The sequence below is a fragment of the Bos indicus genome, chromosome 7 (genome assembly GCF_029378745.1).
Source record: "Bos indicus isolate NIAB-ARS_2022 breed Sahiwal x Tharparkar chromosome 7, NIAB-ARS_B.indTharparkar_mat_pri_1.0, whole genome shotgun sequence".
NCBI lineage: Eukaryota > Metazoa > Chordata > Mammalia > Artiodactyla > Bovidae > Bos > Bos indicus.
In genome coordinates, this window is record NC_091766.1 from 54,025,684 (window position 1) to 54,040,256 (window position 14,573).

Below are 14,573 nucleotides of genomic sequence, written 5' to 3' on the forward strand. Positions count from 1 at the left end.
CTCAGTTATTCCACTATTGATTCCTTCTAGTCCTGTCCCACCACTTCATGGGAAATAGATGGGGAAACATTGGAAACAGTGTCAGCCTTTATTTTTCTGGGCTCCAAAATCACTACAGATGGTGACTGCAGCCATGAAATTAAAAGACGCTTACTCCTTGGAAGGAAAGTTATGACCAACCTAGATAGCATATTCAAAAGCAGAGACATTACTTTGCCAACAGAGGTTCGTCTAGTCAAGGCTATGGTTTTTCCTGTGGTCATGTATGGATGTGAGAGTTGGACTGTGAAGAAGGCTGAGTGCCGAAGGATTGATGCTTTTGAACTGTGGTGTTGGAGAAGACTCTAGAGAGTCCCTTGGACTGCAAGGAGATCCAACCAGTCCATTCTGAAGAAGATCAGCCCTGGGATTTCTTTGGAAGGAATGATGCTAAAGCTGAAACTCCAGTACTTTGGCCACCTCATGCGAAGAGTTGACTCATTGGAAAAGACTCTGATGCTGGGAGGGATTGGGGGCAGAAGGAGAAGGGGACGACAGAGGATGAGATGGCTGGATGGCATCCCTGACTCGATGGACATGAGTCTGAGTGAACTCCAGGAGTTGGTGATGGATAGAGAGGCCTGGCGTGCTGCGATTCATGGGGTCGCAAAGAGTCGGACACGACTGAGTGACTGAACTGAACTGAACTGAATGTACATGTTTCAGTGCTATTCCCTCAAATCCCTCACCTTCTCCCACAGAGTCCAAAAGTCTGTTATTTACATATGTATTTCCTTTGCTGCCCTGCATGTAGGATCAATACCATCTTTCTAAATTCCATATATATGCATTAATATACAATATTTGTCTCTTTCTGACTTACTTCACTCTGTATTTTAGGCTCCAGTTTTATCTACCTCATTAGAACTGACTCAGATGTGTTCCTTTCTATAGCTGAGTAATATTCCGTTGTGTATATGTACCACACCTTCCTTTTCCATTCATCTGCTGATGGACATCTAGGTTGCTTCCATGTCCTGGCTATTGTAAATAGTGCTACAGTGAACATAGTGGTACATGTGTCTCTTCCAGTTTTGTTTTCCTCAGGGTATATACCCAGGAGTGAGATTGCTGGCTCATATTGTAGTTCTATTCCCAGTTTTTTAAGGAATCTCCACTCTGTTCTCCATAGCAGCTGTACCAGTTTGCATTTTCACCAACAGTGTAAAAGGATTCCTATTTCTCCACATCCTCTCCAGAATTTATTGTTTCTAGATTTTTTTATGATGGCTATTCTTACCAGTGTGAGATGGTACCTCATTGTGGTTTTTATTTGCGTTTCTCTAATAATGAGTGACATTGAGCATCTTTTTATGTGTTTATTAGCTATCTGTATGTCTTCTTTGGAGAAATATCTGTTTAGATCTTTTTCCCATCTTTTGATTGGGATTGTTTGTTTTTCTGGTGCATGAACTGCTTGTATATTTTGGAAATTAATTCTTTGTTAGTTGTTTGATTTGCTATTTTTTCCCATTCCAAGGGCTGTCTTTTCACCTTGTTTATAGTTTCCTTCATTGTTCAAAAGCCTTTATGTTTAATTAGGTCCCATTTATTTTTGTTTTTATTTACTTTACTCTGGGAGGTGGGTCATAGAAGATCTTGCTGTGATTTATGTCAGAGAGTGTTCTGCCTATGTTTTCCTCTAAGAGTTTTATAGCTTCTGGCCTCACATTTAGGTCTTTAATCCATTTTGAGTTTATTTTTGTTTATGGTGTTAGAAAGTGTTCTAGTTTTCATTCTTTTACACGTGGTTTACAAGCTTTCCCAGCATCACTTATTGAAAAGACCGTCTTTTCTCCATTATATATTTTTGCCTCCTTTGTCAAACGTAAAGCGTCCATAGGTGCATGGATTTATCTCTGGACTTTCTATTTTGTTCCATTGATCTATATTTCTGTCTTTGTGCCAGTACCATACTATCTTGATGACTATGGCTTTGTAGTGTAGTCTGAAGTGAATAAGGCTTATTCTTCCAATTCCATTCTTCTTTCTCAAGATTTCTTTGGCTTTTCAGGATCTTTTGTGTTTCCATACAAATTGTGAAATTATTAGTTCAAGGTCTATGAAAAATACCTTTGGTAGCTTGATAGGGATTCCATTGAATCTGTAGATTGCTTTGGGTGATATACTCATTTTCACTCTATTGATTCTTCCAATCCAAGAACATAGTATATTTCTCCATCTATTTGTGTCACCTTTAATTTCTTTCATCAGTGTTTTATAGTTTTCTGTATACAGATCTTTTGTTTCTTTAGGTAAATTTATTCCTAAGTATTTTCTTTTTTTCATTGCAATGGTGAATGGGATTGTTTCCTTAATTTCTCTGATTTTTCATTGTTAGTGTATAGTAATGCCATGTACATATGTGCATTAATTTTATATCCTGTGACTTTACTGATTAGCTCCAGTATTCACTGATTAGCTCTAGTAATTTCTGGTGGCATCTTTAGGGTTTTTTATACATAGAGAGGATCATGTCATCTGCAGACAGAGTTTTACTACTTCTTTTCCAATCTGTATTCCTTTTATTTCTTTTTCTTCTCTGATTGCTGTGGCTGCTGCAGCTGCTAAGTCACTTCAGTTGTGTCCAACTCTGTGCGACCCCATAGACGGTAGCTCACCAGGCTCCCCCATCCCTGGGATTCTCCAGGCAAGAACACTGGAGTGGGTTGCCATTTCCTTCTCCAATGCATGAAAGTGAAAAGTGAAAGTGAAGTTGCTAAGTCGTGACCGACTGTTAGTGACCCCATGGACTGCAGCCTACCAGGCTCCTCCATCCATGGGATTTTCCCGGCAAGAAAATGGAGTGGGTTGCCATTGCCCTCTCCGTTGCTGTGGCTAGAACTTCCAAAACTTTTGAATAGTAGTGGTGAGAGTGGGCACCCTTGTCTTATTCCTGGTTTCACAGGAAATGCTTTCAGTTTTTTGCCACTGAGAATAATGTTTGCTGTGGGTTTGTTGTATATGGCTTTTATTATGTTGAGGTATGTTCCTTCTGTGTCTACTTTCTGGAGAGTTTTTATCATAAATGGGTGTGAATTTTGGTAAAGGCTTTCTCTGCATCTTTAGAAATAATCATATGGTTTTTATCTTTCATTTTGTTAATATGGTGTATCACATTGATTGATTTATGAATATTGAAGAATCCTTTCATTGCTGGAATATAGCCCACTTGATCATGATGTATGATCTTTTTAATATGTTGTTGAATTCTGTTTCCTTGAATTTTGTTGAGGATTTTTGCATCTATGTTGATCAGTAATATTGGCCTGTAATTTTCTTTTTTTGTGATATCTTTGTCTGGTTTTGGTATCAGGGTGATAGTGGCTTTTGTAGAATGAGTTTGGGAGTTTTTGTTCCTCTGCAATTTTCTGGAGGAGTTTGAGTAGGATAGGTGTTGGCTATTCTCACATTTTTGGTAGAATTCAATTTGGTAGAATTCTGATCCTGGGCTTTTGTTTATTGTAAAATTTTTGATTATAGTTTCTATTTCTATGCTTGTCAATTGATCTGTTCAAATTTTCTTCTTGGTTCAGTTTTGAAAAGTTACAGTTTTCTAAGAATTTGTCCACTTCTTCCAAGTTTTCCATTATATTGGCATATAGTTGTTCATAGTAATCTATTATGACCATTTGAATTTCTGTGTTGCCTTTTGTAATTTCTGCATTTTCACTTCTAATTTTATTGATTTGAGTCTTCTCCCTTTTTTTCTTGATGAGTCTGGCTAACAGTTTGTATGAGGTGATATCTCATAGTTTTGATTTACATTTCTCTAATATGAGTGATGTTGAGCATCTTTTCATGTGTTTATCAGCCATCCATATGTCTTCTTTGGAAAAATGTCCATTTAGGTCTTTTTCCCACTTTTTTTTTAATATAAAATCTTAAAATTTAATTGGAGGCTAATTACAATATTGTATTGGTTTTGCCATACACCAACATGAATCCGCCATGGGTGTACACGTGTTCCCCATCCTGAGCCCCTCTCCCAACCCCCTACCATCTCTCTGGGTCATCCCAGTGCACCAGCCCCAAGCATCCTGTATCTTGCATTGAACCTGGACTGGCGATTCATTTCTTATATGATATTATACATGTTTCAATGCCATTCTCCCAAATCATCCCACCCTCTCCCTCTCCCACTCCCACAGAGTCCAAAAGACTGTTCTATACATCAGTGTCTCTTTTGCTGTCTCACATACAGGGTTATTGTTACCATCTTTCTAAATTCCATATATATACGTTAATATAGTGTATTGGTGTTTTTCTTTCTGGCTTACTTCACTCTGTATAATAGGCTCCAGTTTCATCCCCCTCATTAGAACTGATTCAAATGTATTCTTTTTAATGGCTGAGTAATACTCCATTGTGTATATGTACCACAGCTTTCTTATCCATTTGTCTGCTGATGGACATCTAGGTTGCTTCCATGTCCTGGCTATTATAGACAGTGCTGTGATGGTTTTCCCACTTTTTGATTGGCTTGTTTTTCTGGTATTGATTTGGATGAGTTGCTGGTAATATTTTGGAAATTAATCCTTTGTCATTGTTTCATTTGCTATAATTTTCTCCCATTCTGAGGGTTATCTTTTCACCTTGTTTATAGTTTCCTTTGCTGTGCAAAAGCTTTTAAGTTTAATTAAGTCCCACTTGTTTATTTTTATTTCCATTACTCTAGGAAGTGGATCATAGAGGATCTTGCTGTTATTTATGTCAGAGTGTATTCTGCTTATGTTTTCCTCTAAGAATTTTATAGCTTCTGGTCTTACATTTTGGTTTTTAATCTATTTTGAGTTTTTCTTTGTGTGTGGTTATTAGGAAGTATTCTAATTCCATTCTTTTACAGATGACTGTCCAGTTTTCCCAGTACTACTTATTGAAGAGGCTGTCTTTGCCCCATTGCATATTCTTGCCTCCTTTGTCAAAAATAAGGTACCATAGGTACGTGGATTTATCTCTGGGCTTTCTATCTTGTTCCATTGGTCTATATTTTTGTTTTTGTGCTAGTACCATACTGTCTTGATGACTGTAGCTTTGTAGTATAGCCTGAAGTCAGGAAAGTTGATTCCTCCAGCTCCATTCTTCTTTCTCAAGATTGCTTTGAGTATTCAGGGTCTTTTGTTACTCCATGTGAATTGTGAAATTTTTTGTTCTAGTTTTGTTGAAAAATGCCATTGGTAATTTGATAGGGATCACACTGAATCTGTAGATTGCATTTGGTCATGTAGTTATTTTCATAATATTGATTCTTCCAACCAAGAACATGCAATATCTGTCCATCTGTTTGTCAACTTTGAATTCTTTCATCAGTGTCTTAGTTTTCTGTATACAGCTCTTTTGTCATCTTAGGTAGATTTACTCCTAGATATTTTATTATTTTTTGTTGCAATGGTGACTGGGATTGATTCCTTTTGATTTTTCATTGTTAGTTTATAGGAATACAGATGATTTCTGTGTACTGATTTTGTATTGTGTGACTTTGCTAATTATAATAATTTCACTGATTAGCTCTAGTAATTTTCTAGTAGTATCTTTAGGGTTGTCTGTGTATAGTATCATGACAAGGAAGACACCTTCTTATAGGCTTTCCTGAAAATCAGCTGCACCTGCCTTTTGTATTCAAAGTACTTTGTACCAGGTGCTGATACAGTGAACGAAAGTTACACATTTGCTTACAACCACTCTTTGATATCGTGTGTGTGTGTGTGTGTGTGTGTGTGTATGCTACATACCATAAAACTTACTTTAAGTGTAAATGTTAATGATTTTTATTAAAATTGCTGAGTTGTGTAGCCATCATTATAATCCAATTTTAAAACATTTCCATCTTCTCATAAAGTTCCCTCATACTATTTTCACTTGAGCCCTGATGCCGCCCCAGTCATAGGAAACCATTGACCTGCCTTTTGACTATAGCTTTGCCTTTTCTGGACATCTCATATACACGAAATCAAGTAAGATGTGGTCTCTTTGTGTGAATTCTTTTGCTTGAGGTTCATCCATATTATAGCATGCACCGCTGTCTCTTTTATTGTTGTGTAGTATTCTACTCTGCTTTGCTTATAATTATTTTCTATTGTATGGCTATACATAAGAACTGAAATATAGCTATGCCACATTTTATGTGTTGATTCATTTGTTAATGTCTTATTTGTTATGTATTTATGTTGTTGGACATTTTGTTTTTTGTCTATTATGAAAAACGGTGCTGTGAGTATCTGCATGCAAGTCATTGTATGCCCAGGTTTTATTCCTTTTGAATAGATTCATAGCAGTGTAATTGTTGGACCACATGTCTAATCTTTGATTCCTTGAAGGCAGGAACATTACGTTGAAGTCTTTAGTATTGGCTTAGTGGTTGGTCTTTGAATTGGCTCCTCTAGCATGCCTGCCACACAGTGGGTCGGGCAACTGATCAACAGGTATTTATGACATAATTTGATGTTCTGTGAACCCTTGTTTGGTTTTTATGCACACTATATCTCTTATTACGCCCACTTGGAAAGAATTATTTTTATCTCTATTCTTTGCAATGCTAGCAAACAATCCTAATGGTTTTGGATGATTTAGATTTTTATTTCCAGCATAACTCCATGTATACTCAAAGACAGTATGTGGTAAGACATACTCTAAGACAATGCCACATTAATAGTAACAAAACTATGGCTTATTTACACTGTGTATGCATATTATTCTGTTGATTTACGGAGAGGGTATAAAAGATGAATAATATAAACTGTCTTTTATTCAAGTAGGTTGGATAGAGTGAGGAAAGATTTTTGGGTGTCTGATGTGTTCTGTATGAACTGTTTTGTTCTGATGTTAGCTTGTCTGTGACCAAATAAAGTTAGTATGTCCGTGACCAAATAAAGTAAAAAATGTTTCCCTACCAAAGTATGGTTTCATTTTAACTGGGCAACGGAAGCCTGACATAAGAAGACTGGATTCTTTGCACTAAAGCAAATGCTATAAAGTTACTAATGCTGTTAAGAGCCAGGTACTGCCAGTTAATAGAAATTAGCTGAAGTTCTAAGAAAAAATACACTCAAAATTCAGGCTCTTATTTTACTTGCCAAACTAATCATAAATTTTGACTTACATCAGTTTTCATTTATAAATTACTCTCTTCCTCTGTTTGAGTGTAGCCTATATTCTCTACATAGCTTGAAGAAATGTGTTAATTTTCCTGTGGGTGTTAAGTGAGACAGGTTCCTTGTACAGTATATTTGACAAAACAAAGGGTATTGGACACATGGTAGAACACATGTTTTTGAGAAGGAATTATCATTGTTAAATGTGTAAGTCAAAATTGATATGGTTAAATTAAAATGATTAGGTTAAATGAGATTAGGTCAAAGGCTTGACATAGGATGCTCAACACTGGCTCATTTAATCTAGTTAGGAGCTTCATATTAATAATTTCTCAGTAACGTTTAAGAGCATGGACTCTGGAGCCAGATGTCCAGTATTTAAAAACAAACAAACAAAAGACAGACCTAAAAAATCCTGCTTAACCACTTGCAAGCTTTGTAACCTAGGTAAGTTGTTTAAGCCACAGTTGTCTCATATAAATACAGTGAGCTTATAAGAGGTCTATAGTAGCACTTTATAGAGTTTCTAAGTTTAAATGAGGTAATATATTGAAACATGATCCCTGGTGTAAAGTAAGTGCTCAGTTAATATAAAACACAAATTTAAAAACAGAAAAGCAACCCCAGTTCCCTTGGAATTTGTAGACTAGAGCCATATTCTCTGACGTGGTAAACAGCCTCATTACAAAGATTTTTCATTCAGATTTCAATAAAATGGGTTAGCAGCTATGAATCAGGTGTTTAAACTCTGAGCTTGTTCCCTTTTTATGAAATGGAGTTATGTTCCTTAGCATTTGTTTTTATTTCATTTGTTTATTGGGTAGGTGAGGATTAACTGCTATATGTGAAAGTATTCTACAAATGTAAGGCTAATACTTGAAATGAAGAGTAAAGCAATAATATGTATACGTACTAGTAAGACACTGGGAAGGGAGGCTTCTTACATACTTTTGCAAATGACTGAAGGTAGGAATAGTAATTTTCTTGTTCATATTTGAACTTCAATATTTATCATAGAGTGGGTACACAGCAAATACTTGGTACACATATGACAGGTAAGATAGACTTGGTTTTGACATTGTAATGCCTTTTCCTTAGGGGTGGAGGTCACATGTAGAGAGAAGAGTATTTATAGGGAAGTTTGTCGGCTCATCCAGTTTACGGATATGATTGGACACATTATGCTTTTGGAAATACCGTAAGTTGTACAGAATAACTGCTTTACCATTTGACCCCTCTTGCCTTTACTGTCTATAATATGCAGTATTGCTGTGTTCACCGCATGTTTACGTCCTTTTTTGGAGAAAGAATTGATGTTAATTTAAGTAAGGTAAGAATCTTGATGAGCTAATCAGTTTGTTTACATAAAATAGCATTTTCATGGTAAAGACTGTTAGGTTTGGAAAAGGCTTGAATGAGTTTTTCCTTCCCTTAGTACCCTTTGCAGTAGTTGGCACATGACCGTTTGAGGCACAGATGGGACAGTTCTTGGGTCTTTGGTGCCAGGGTTAAGCTCATTTTGAATTTATGCCGTATTAGCATGTAAACCTGCCACATTGACATTTAAATGTCCTCTTTAGCAGTGTAAGCTCCCTGAAGTGATAACTCTAACTTCGATAGAAGAGGGAAGAAAAGCAGCAGGAAAAGTGAAACTGCATGAGTTCTACAAAAGCATGTTGGAGTCATATAATGAAAAAGCAGATTTTTTTTTTATTATGATGTTTCTCCATATTTGGCATTGCTGTAAATGGCTAACTAACATTTACTGCCAATTCAGTACAAATGTGTGGTTTGGTAATACCAGAACAGCAAATTTAAATGAAAAATAAAAGTTAAACATTTCCACACAAGATTTTACAGTCTGACATTTCACTGCGTAGGTAAAAAGACACTTTTTTTTAAACTACATATTATTATTCAGCATGAATAAAAAACTACAACTTTTATTTTTTAAACAGGAGTCACTGGTTTTAATTTTTACACATTTTAAAATTACTGTGATAAAAAATAATGAAAAAGCTTCTTAATAATGCCATACACAGTATAATATAGATTTGTCCCCATTATATAGCATTTAATATACAAAATAGAATATTGACACACTTGAATCTATATGTAGTTAAGCAAGTTATTTGAGGAGGGTATTTTCATACAGCCTTTCGTCAGAAAATAAAATCCTTCTTTCAGGCATTTGCTAGAGAGAAGCTAATCCTTTCCCAAAAACCGGGTCACTAATCCTTGGTGGACCAGGCTGACTGACCATAGTCTGGAAAACGATAAACTTCCATTCCAAGTGGTTAACATGTCCTCCTTCCACTCTTAGTTTCTCTTCTAATTCTCAAACCAGGCACAGAAAAACACATTCATATACAGCTGCAGTCCTTTCAGTGATCTAGCAAGATCAAAATCTTACTGAGGGCTGTCTGTCACAGTTCTTAACTTTTGACAGATCAAAGTATAATAATGATGTCCATTCCATGGTGATGTAGTTTTAGGATATTTAACAGAGAACTAAAACGATAAGACTTAATGATAACTGGTTGTATTGGTGGATATGTAAAATTGGAGTTGCTCATTCTCCCATTCCTCAATTCTGAAGTGAGCCTGGCTTTCCTTTATATATGTATCCAGAGCTCATCCTATGCTAAATACAAAGTTCTTCATAGACACTAATCATATGTTTTCCTTTTGCTGTGTTATTTTTTTTTCCCCCAGGAGAAGGCAGGTGCACTTTTAGGTTCCCCTCACATAGTTTTAGACAATTGGGTATAAATATATATCCCCAAAACACTTGTCTTGTATCCTATAGCAAGACCTAAAAACACAGAGAGGGTCCCTTTTCCCACCAGTAATTAAAAATACTTTTCAGGATTTGTTGTGACTCATCTATGCATGTCACCTGTCACTAAAGTTACTATACACTTATAGTTTGGGATGGCAACATACCAAATATATAGAAAATGAAGCTCCTTTCAGATAGCACCATAGCTTTCTTCACTTAAGTCCATAATTACACTCACACACAATTAAGGTAAATTTCTTCTTTCCTACATTTTCTAAAAGGTCACGGCTTCTTTTTCCATTTAATGTACAGCTTCCTATAGTTTCATGAATGTCAGTCCATTTCCTTTTAACAACAAAGTGCACTTGTCTTTATTCATTGAGCTCGATTTTTTGGGAGCCAAGGTTGTTGGGGCTAAAAATTAAGATTAATGTGTGGTACGCCTTCTGATTTTAACCAGATAATACTCTATAAATGATTAATAATTTATCTTTCAGAAGCTCTTTTTGAAACTTAACACTATCACTGATAATATTCAAGCAGTATTTCTTAGGCACCAAAAATTTCACATCCAGCTGGGTTACAAATCATTTTAAAATACTTTGAGATCAATTTAAAGAATTACAAAAGGAGTATTCCCTTTTTAGAGAGCATTCAAAAAGCAAATGATTACATTTTTATTAAATAACCTCCAAATACTGAAAAATAACAACATTCAAAAAGCATTCAAAGAAAACATAAACATGTCCTCATTTTATTAGGAAATGAACTCTTATAGTATAGAAAGGAATTAGTGTATTATTGGCAGCCTATGAGATTCTGCACTATTTACATATTGCTGGTACCTCTATGCATATTATTGCCAAACTGTTAAACTGTTGGGGAGGCTGAATGTGATGGTGCCTGTAAGTGTGTAAGCACCACCTTTCTGTCCTGTTAACACACTTTAGCGCAAGGGGAGATTTAGTAAACTAAACCTGTGCAGACAGACGCACTGTTGGAATGAAGAGGGTGGTCATTCTGGGAGGCAGAGGATTACTTCCTCTCCAATCTGAATGGGAGAGAGCCTCAGTAACCTTCATGGTGCACAGGGCCAGTCTCCAATTCTCTCTTCCTCTAGAGCAAACCTGTTTGGTTTCTGAGACCATTGCTGCCTGTATGAATGCTTGCACACGTTATAAATCATATAGGTTATCCATCAACATTTCTTTGACCCCTACAAAAAATATATAACATGTCATGATAAAACAATCTCATCTAAAAATCATTCTTATTTTACACTATACAAGCTATTTTACAATCATTTTAATAAATTGCATGTAAAGCTGCAGTAGCCCTTCCCTTCCCAGATTAGTGAATACCAATATGATATATATCTGAAACTATAACTAAATATAAAAATATATTAGAAGTTTCATATTTTTAATATTAGATTTTCCATTTTCTATTACACAAATAATTTGGCCACCTTGAATAGAAATCGGATTTCTTGTGGCTTAGTAAATGTAAGTTTTGAGTTTATAGAAAGTTGGTAAGGTGCACACAGAAAGGGCTACTACAGCTTCTATCTTGTTTAAAATGATAATTCTCAACAGTGAGAAGGAGAAATTCACATGACTTTCATTAAACTCTATGGCACACATAAGGCTGTGAGGGATGTATAGTTTTATGAACATGGAAGTCTGACATACAGTTCTAAATCAGAAAAATCAGTAGCTGAGCTTTCCTGTATCCCCAGGAAAGAAAGACCAATTGGTGACAAATGGGAATGTGAAAATGGGTGTCTAGCCACTTTTGCCATATTAGAGATTTTTGGGAGGGGGTAAAGTTTAGTGGGAGGAATTACTTGGACTGGTTAAAAACACTCAATTGTGTTTCAGCTGGTTATCTGGAATTATAACTTTTAGGAAGTTTTCAAACTACAGCAGAAGGTCCTGAAAGACAGTTTACCACCTTTCTTCCCATCTAACCATTGCAGAGATAGGTAGGGCGTTAGGTACAAACAGGGCCTCTTGATAGTTTTTTTTTTTTTTTAATTAGTCTTTCGCAATCCACGGTTTACCCAGCAGGTTACTGGACTAGGTGCTCTACACCAGTTAGGACGGTTAATTTGCACAATCTATATAATTCTCCACTGAAGCAAATATATACAAAATGTGAGCTTTTTTGACAAGAAAACTGGAGATTTGAGTCAATTTTTGTGGTCTTCTGATAGCTAACTGCCATCAGGTTAGAAGCACCGACCCATTTTCACACAGAAGATTAATGTTTAGAGTTCAATTAGGAAAGCTATGAACTAGCTGCCCATCTTAAACAGCTGTACAATAACTTGAATACAAAAATTATGTAAGAAAAAATGAGCAAGCGTAGTTCACTGAATATAAAGGAAATTGTTAAAACCAGACAGTAATAGCTATAAAAGGCACAACTTCCCTTTTCTGATATACACTTGTAAACTTTGTTTCAGGTTTCCATGCATAAATCAAAAAAATGCTATCCTAGCTAAACAGGGGAAATATACCAACAAAAAGTCTAAAAAATTTTGTCCAGCCAACTGTGAAAAGTATGAGCAGAAAGTTTATCACACAGACTTCGGGCACTGGTGGTTTAGGTGCCATCCTTCTCTGAAAGTGGAGCTTATACACCCACGTTATTGGCTCTAATTTCGGGGATCCACCAACTCTCACTTTCTACGTTGCCCATCACTGAAAAGTGACAGCTCAACTGCTTCTGTTGCCAAGTCTTGGCCCTCTTTAAACCACATGTAGTGCATATTCAAAACAAAAACAAAATCCAGACAAAAACAAAAAAGTAAAACTGCTACAGGACAGATTGATAGTTTGTACAATAAAAGCTATAAATTCAACCTTCTTTAAGGCAACCTTTCTTATTAAGGCAGTCACTTTTGATGAAACAGAAGTTTTTTGATATTTCCACTTGAATATTTTGGTATCTGATTGGTGATGATTTCAGCTAACATCTCTGGGAATTCAATACTCATAGTCTTATCCAAAAATGTTTGGAAGCAATAGTTAAGAAGATTTTCAACCACCTGCAAGAGAAGATACAGTGATGATCAGTCTTAAGAACTTAGCAGTAGAGACATCTCATGCTTGTTTTGCCCCTCCCCCCCCACACACTTTTTTTAAAATTTCTGACCTGGAATATACCAATCTGCTGGAATTGCCTGGGTAAGAAAGAAGTTTACTTAAATAAAATGAGCACTTGGTTACCAAAGACATTTTGAATTTCTTAAATTGTATATAGAATTACATGGAATTAAGTGTTTCATGATGAATTGTGATACCACAGTATATGAAGGACACATTCAAACTTACTGGATAAATTCATACAGAAACAGGGAATTATACCTTTTAAAAAAAAGTGCCATTACATTATGTACTAGTATTTTGATGTTAGATGCATATAACTAGATGAAATGGTATTTCATAAATGACTTTAGGAGAACTGTGTGCCAAACTGAACTTCACAGTCTAAAATTAAACCATGACCAAAATCAATGAGTGGGGGGACCCCAAAACTATTGCTATATAATTATATACACTAATCAGGACATACTTTATGTCTCAGGGAATTCTTTTGATACTTGGATTTTTTGTTTGACACTTACATCATGCATGGAGTCCAAGAGTTTTGTCAGTTGATAAAACCGCTGCCAGTTCTGACTGGAGTTTCCTTCCCTCTTGACAATGGCTTTTCCTAGCTCTTTGATATAGGTCATTCTAATTTCATCAAATAGTTCTTGACTCTTCAAGCCTTCCTTGGGAACTAAAAGATTAATTGTAATAAAGAATTTTCTTGTGATAACTTTTCATACATACAAATAGGACATTTATCAGTAATAGATCATTTCATGTTTTACACTGTGTTTAATGCACTCTTAAAATATAAGCATTTTGAAGGATTATGAAACTATAGCCACATGAGAATATGGGATAATAGAAAATTGGAGGATGTAACTTTGGGTTTATCATGTTGTTTCTCATCTGTAAATGGATCTAGTAAACACCTTCCTCCTTAGTTCACAAAGCTAGTTTGAAGACCAAACAAATAATACACTGATTGTCATTCTGCCCTTGAGTTTAATTCTAGTAAAGACATAGATGGCTTCAACAGTAGTGTTTATTCCACCAATTACATCTTGGAATATCTGTGATATAACCAATTAGGACCTTAAAATCAGCATGCAGTACATTTTATTAATGTGTAAACATACTGAGTTGATATGATTCTAATCTAAAAACAAACTTGATTTTTTTATGTGGTTTATATGTATGCTTTACTGGGGAGCAAATATCTGCCTTTCCTTATGTATAGAAATACAGAAAATACCTCATGGATCATAAAATTAGTATAAGAGTACTCTTCAGGAAACAATACTAGGAAGAAGGACTGTGAACAGAGGATTAAGATTAATCATAGTTTCACTTGGTCTTGCAGAGATTATGACTTGTGGATACTACATTTCTTAAAGTGTGCTCCAAGGAACTCTGGTTCTGTGTTAATAATGATTAGGGGGAAAAGGAGTTGATGATCAGAATTTAGCAAAACTAGATGTTTCAATACCAAGTTAGGCAGATTTTTGGATTTCAGGACTTCTTAGAGCTATAATTATGCACTCTCCAGGGATCCCATGGACT

At 35.6% G+C, this 14,573-nt stretch overlaps 1 protein-coding gene and 1 long non-coding RNA gene across 8 annotated transcripts in view; one reads left to right on the top strand and one right to left on the bottom strand.

Moving 5' to 3' along the window:
- The window catches only part of LOC139184183 (uncharacterized), a 32,737-nt gene extending 23,720 nt beyond the window's left edge, over positions 1–9,017 (top strand). The window contains exon 2 of the long non-coding RNA XR_011567715.1: positions 8,229–9,017. This is a non-coding gene — a long non-coding RNA (uncharacterized lncRNA). The remainder of the gene's footprint in view (positions 1–8,228) is intronic.
- NR3C1 (nuclear receptor subfamily 3 group C member 1) overlaps positions 8,818–14,573 on the bottom strand; it is a 120,092-nt gene continuing 114,336 nt past the window's right edge. For all 7 annotated transcript variants that reach the window (XM_019965165.2, XM_019965162.2, XM_070793734.1 and 4 more), the window contains exons 8-9: positions 13,544–13,701; positions 8,818–12,964 (exon numbers count right to left, since the gene is read on the bottom strand). In XM_019965165.2, the coding sequence (XP_019820724.2) occupies positions 12,812–12,964; positions 13,544–13,701 (311 nt within the window). In that variant the 3' untranslated portion in view covers positions 8,818–12,811. The remainder of the gene's footprint in view (positions 12,965–13,543; positions 13,702–14,573) is intronic.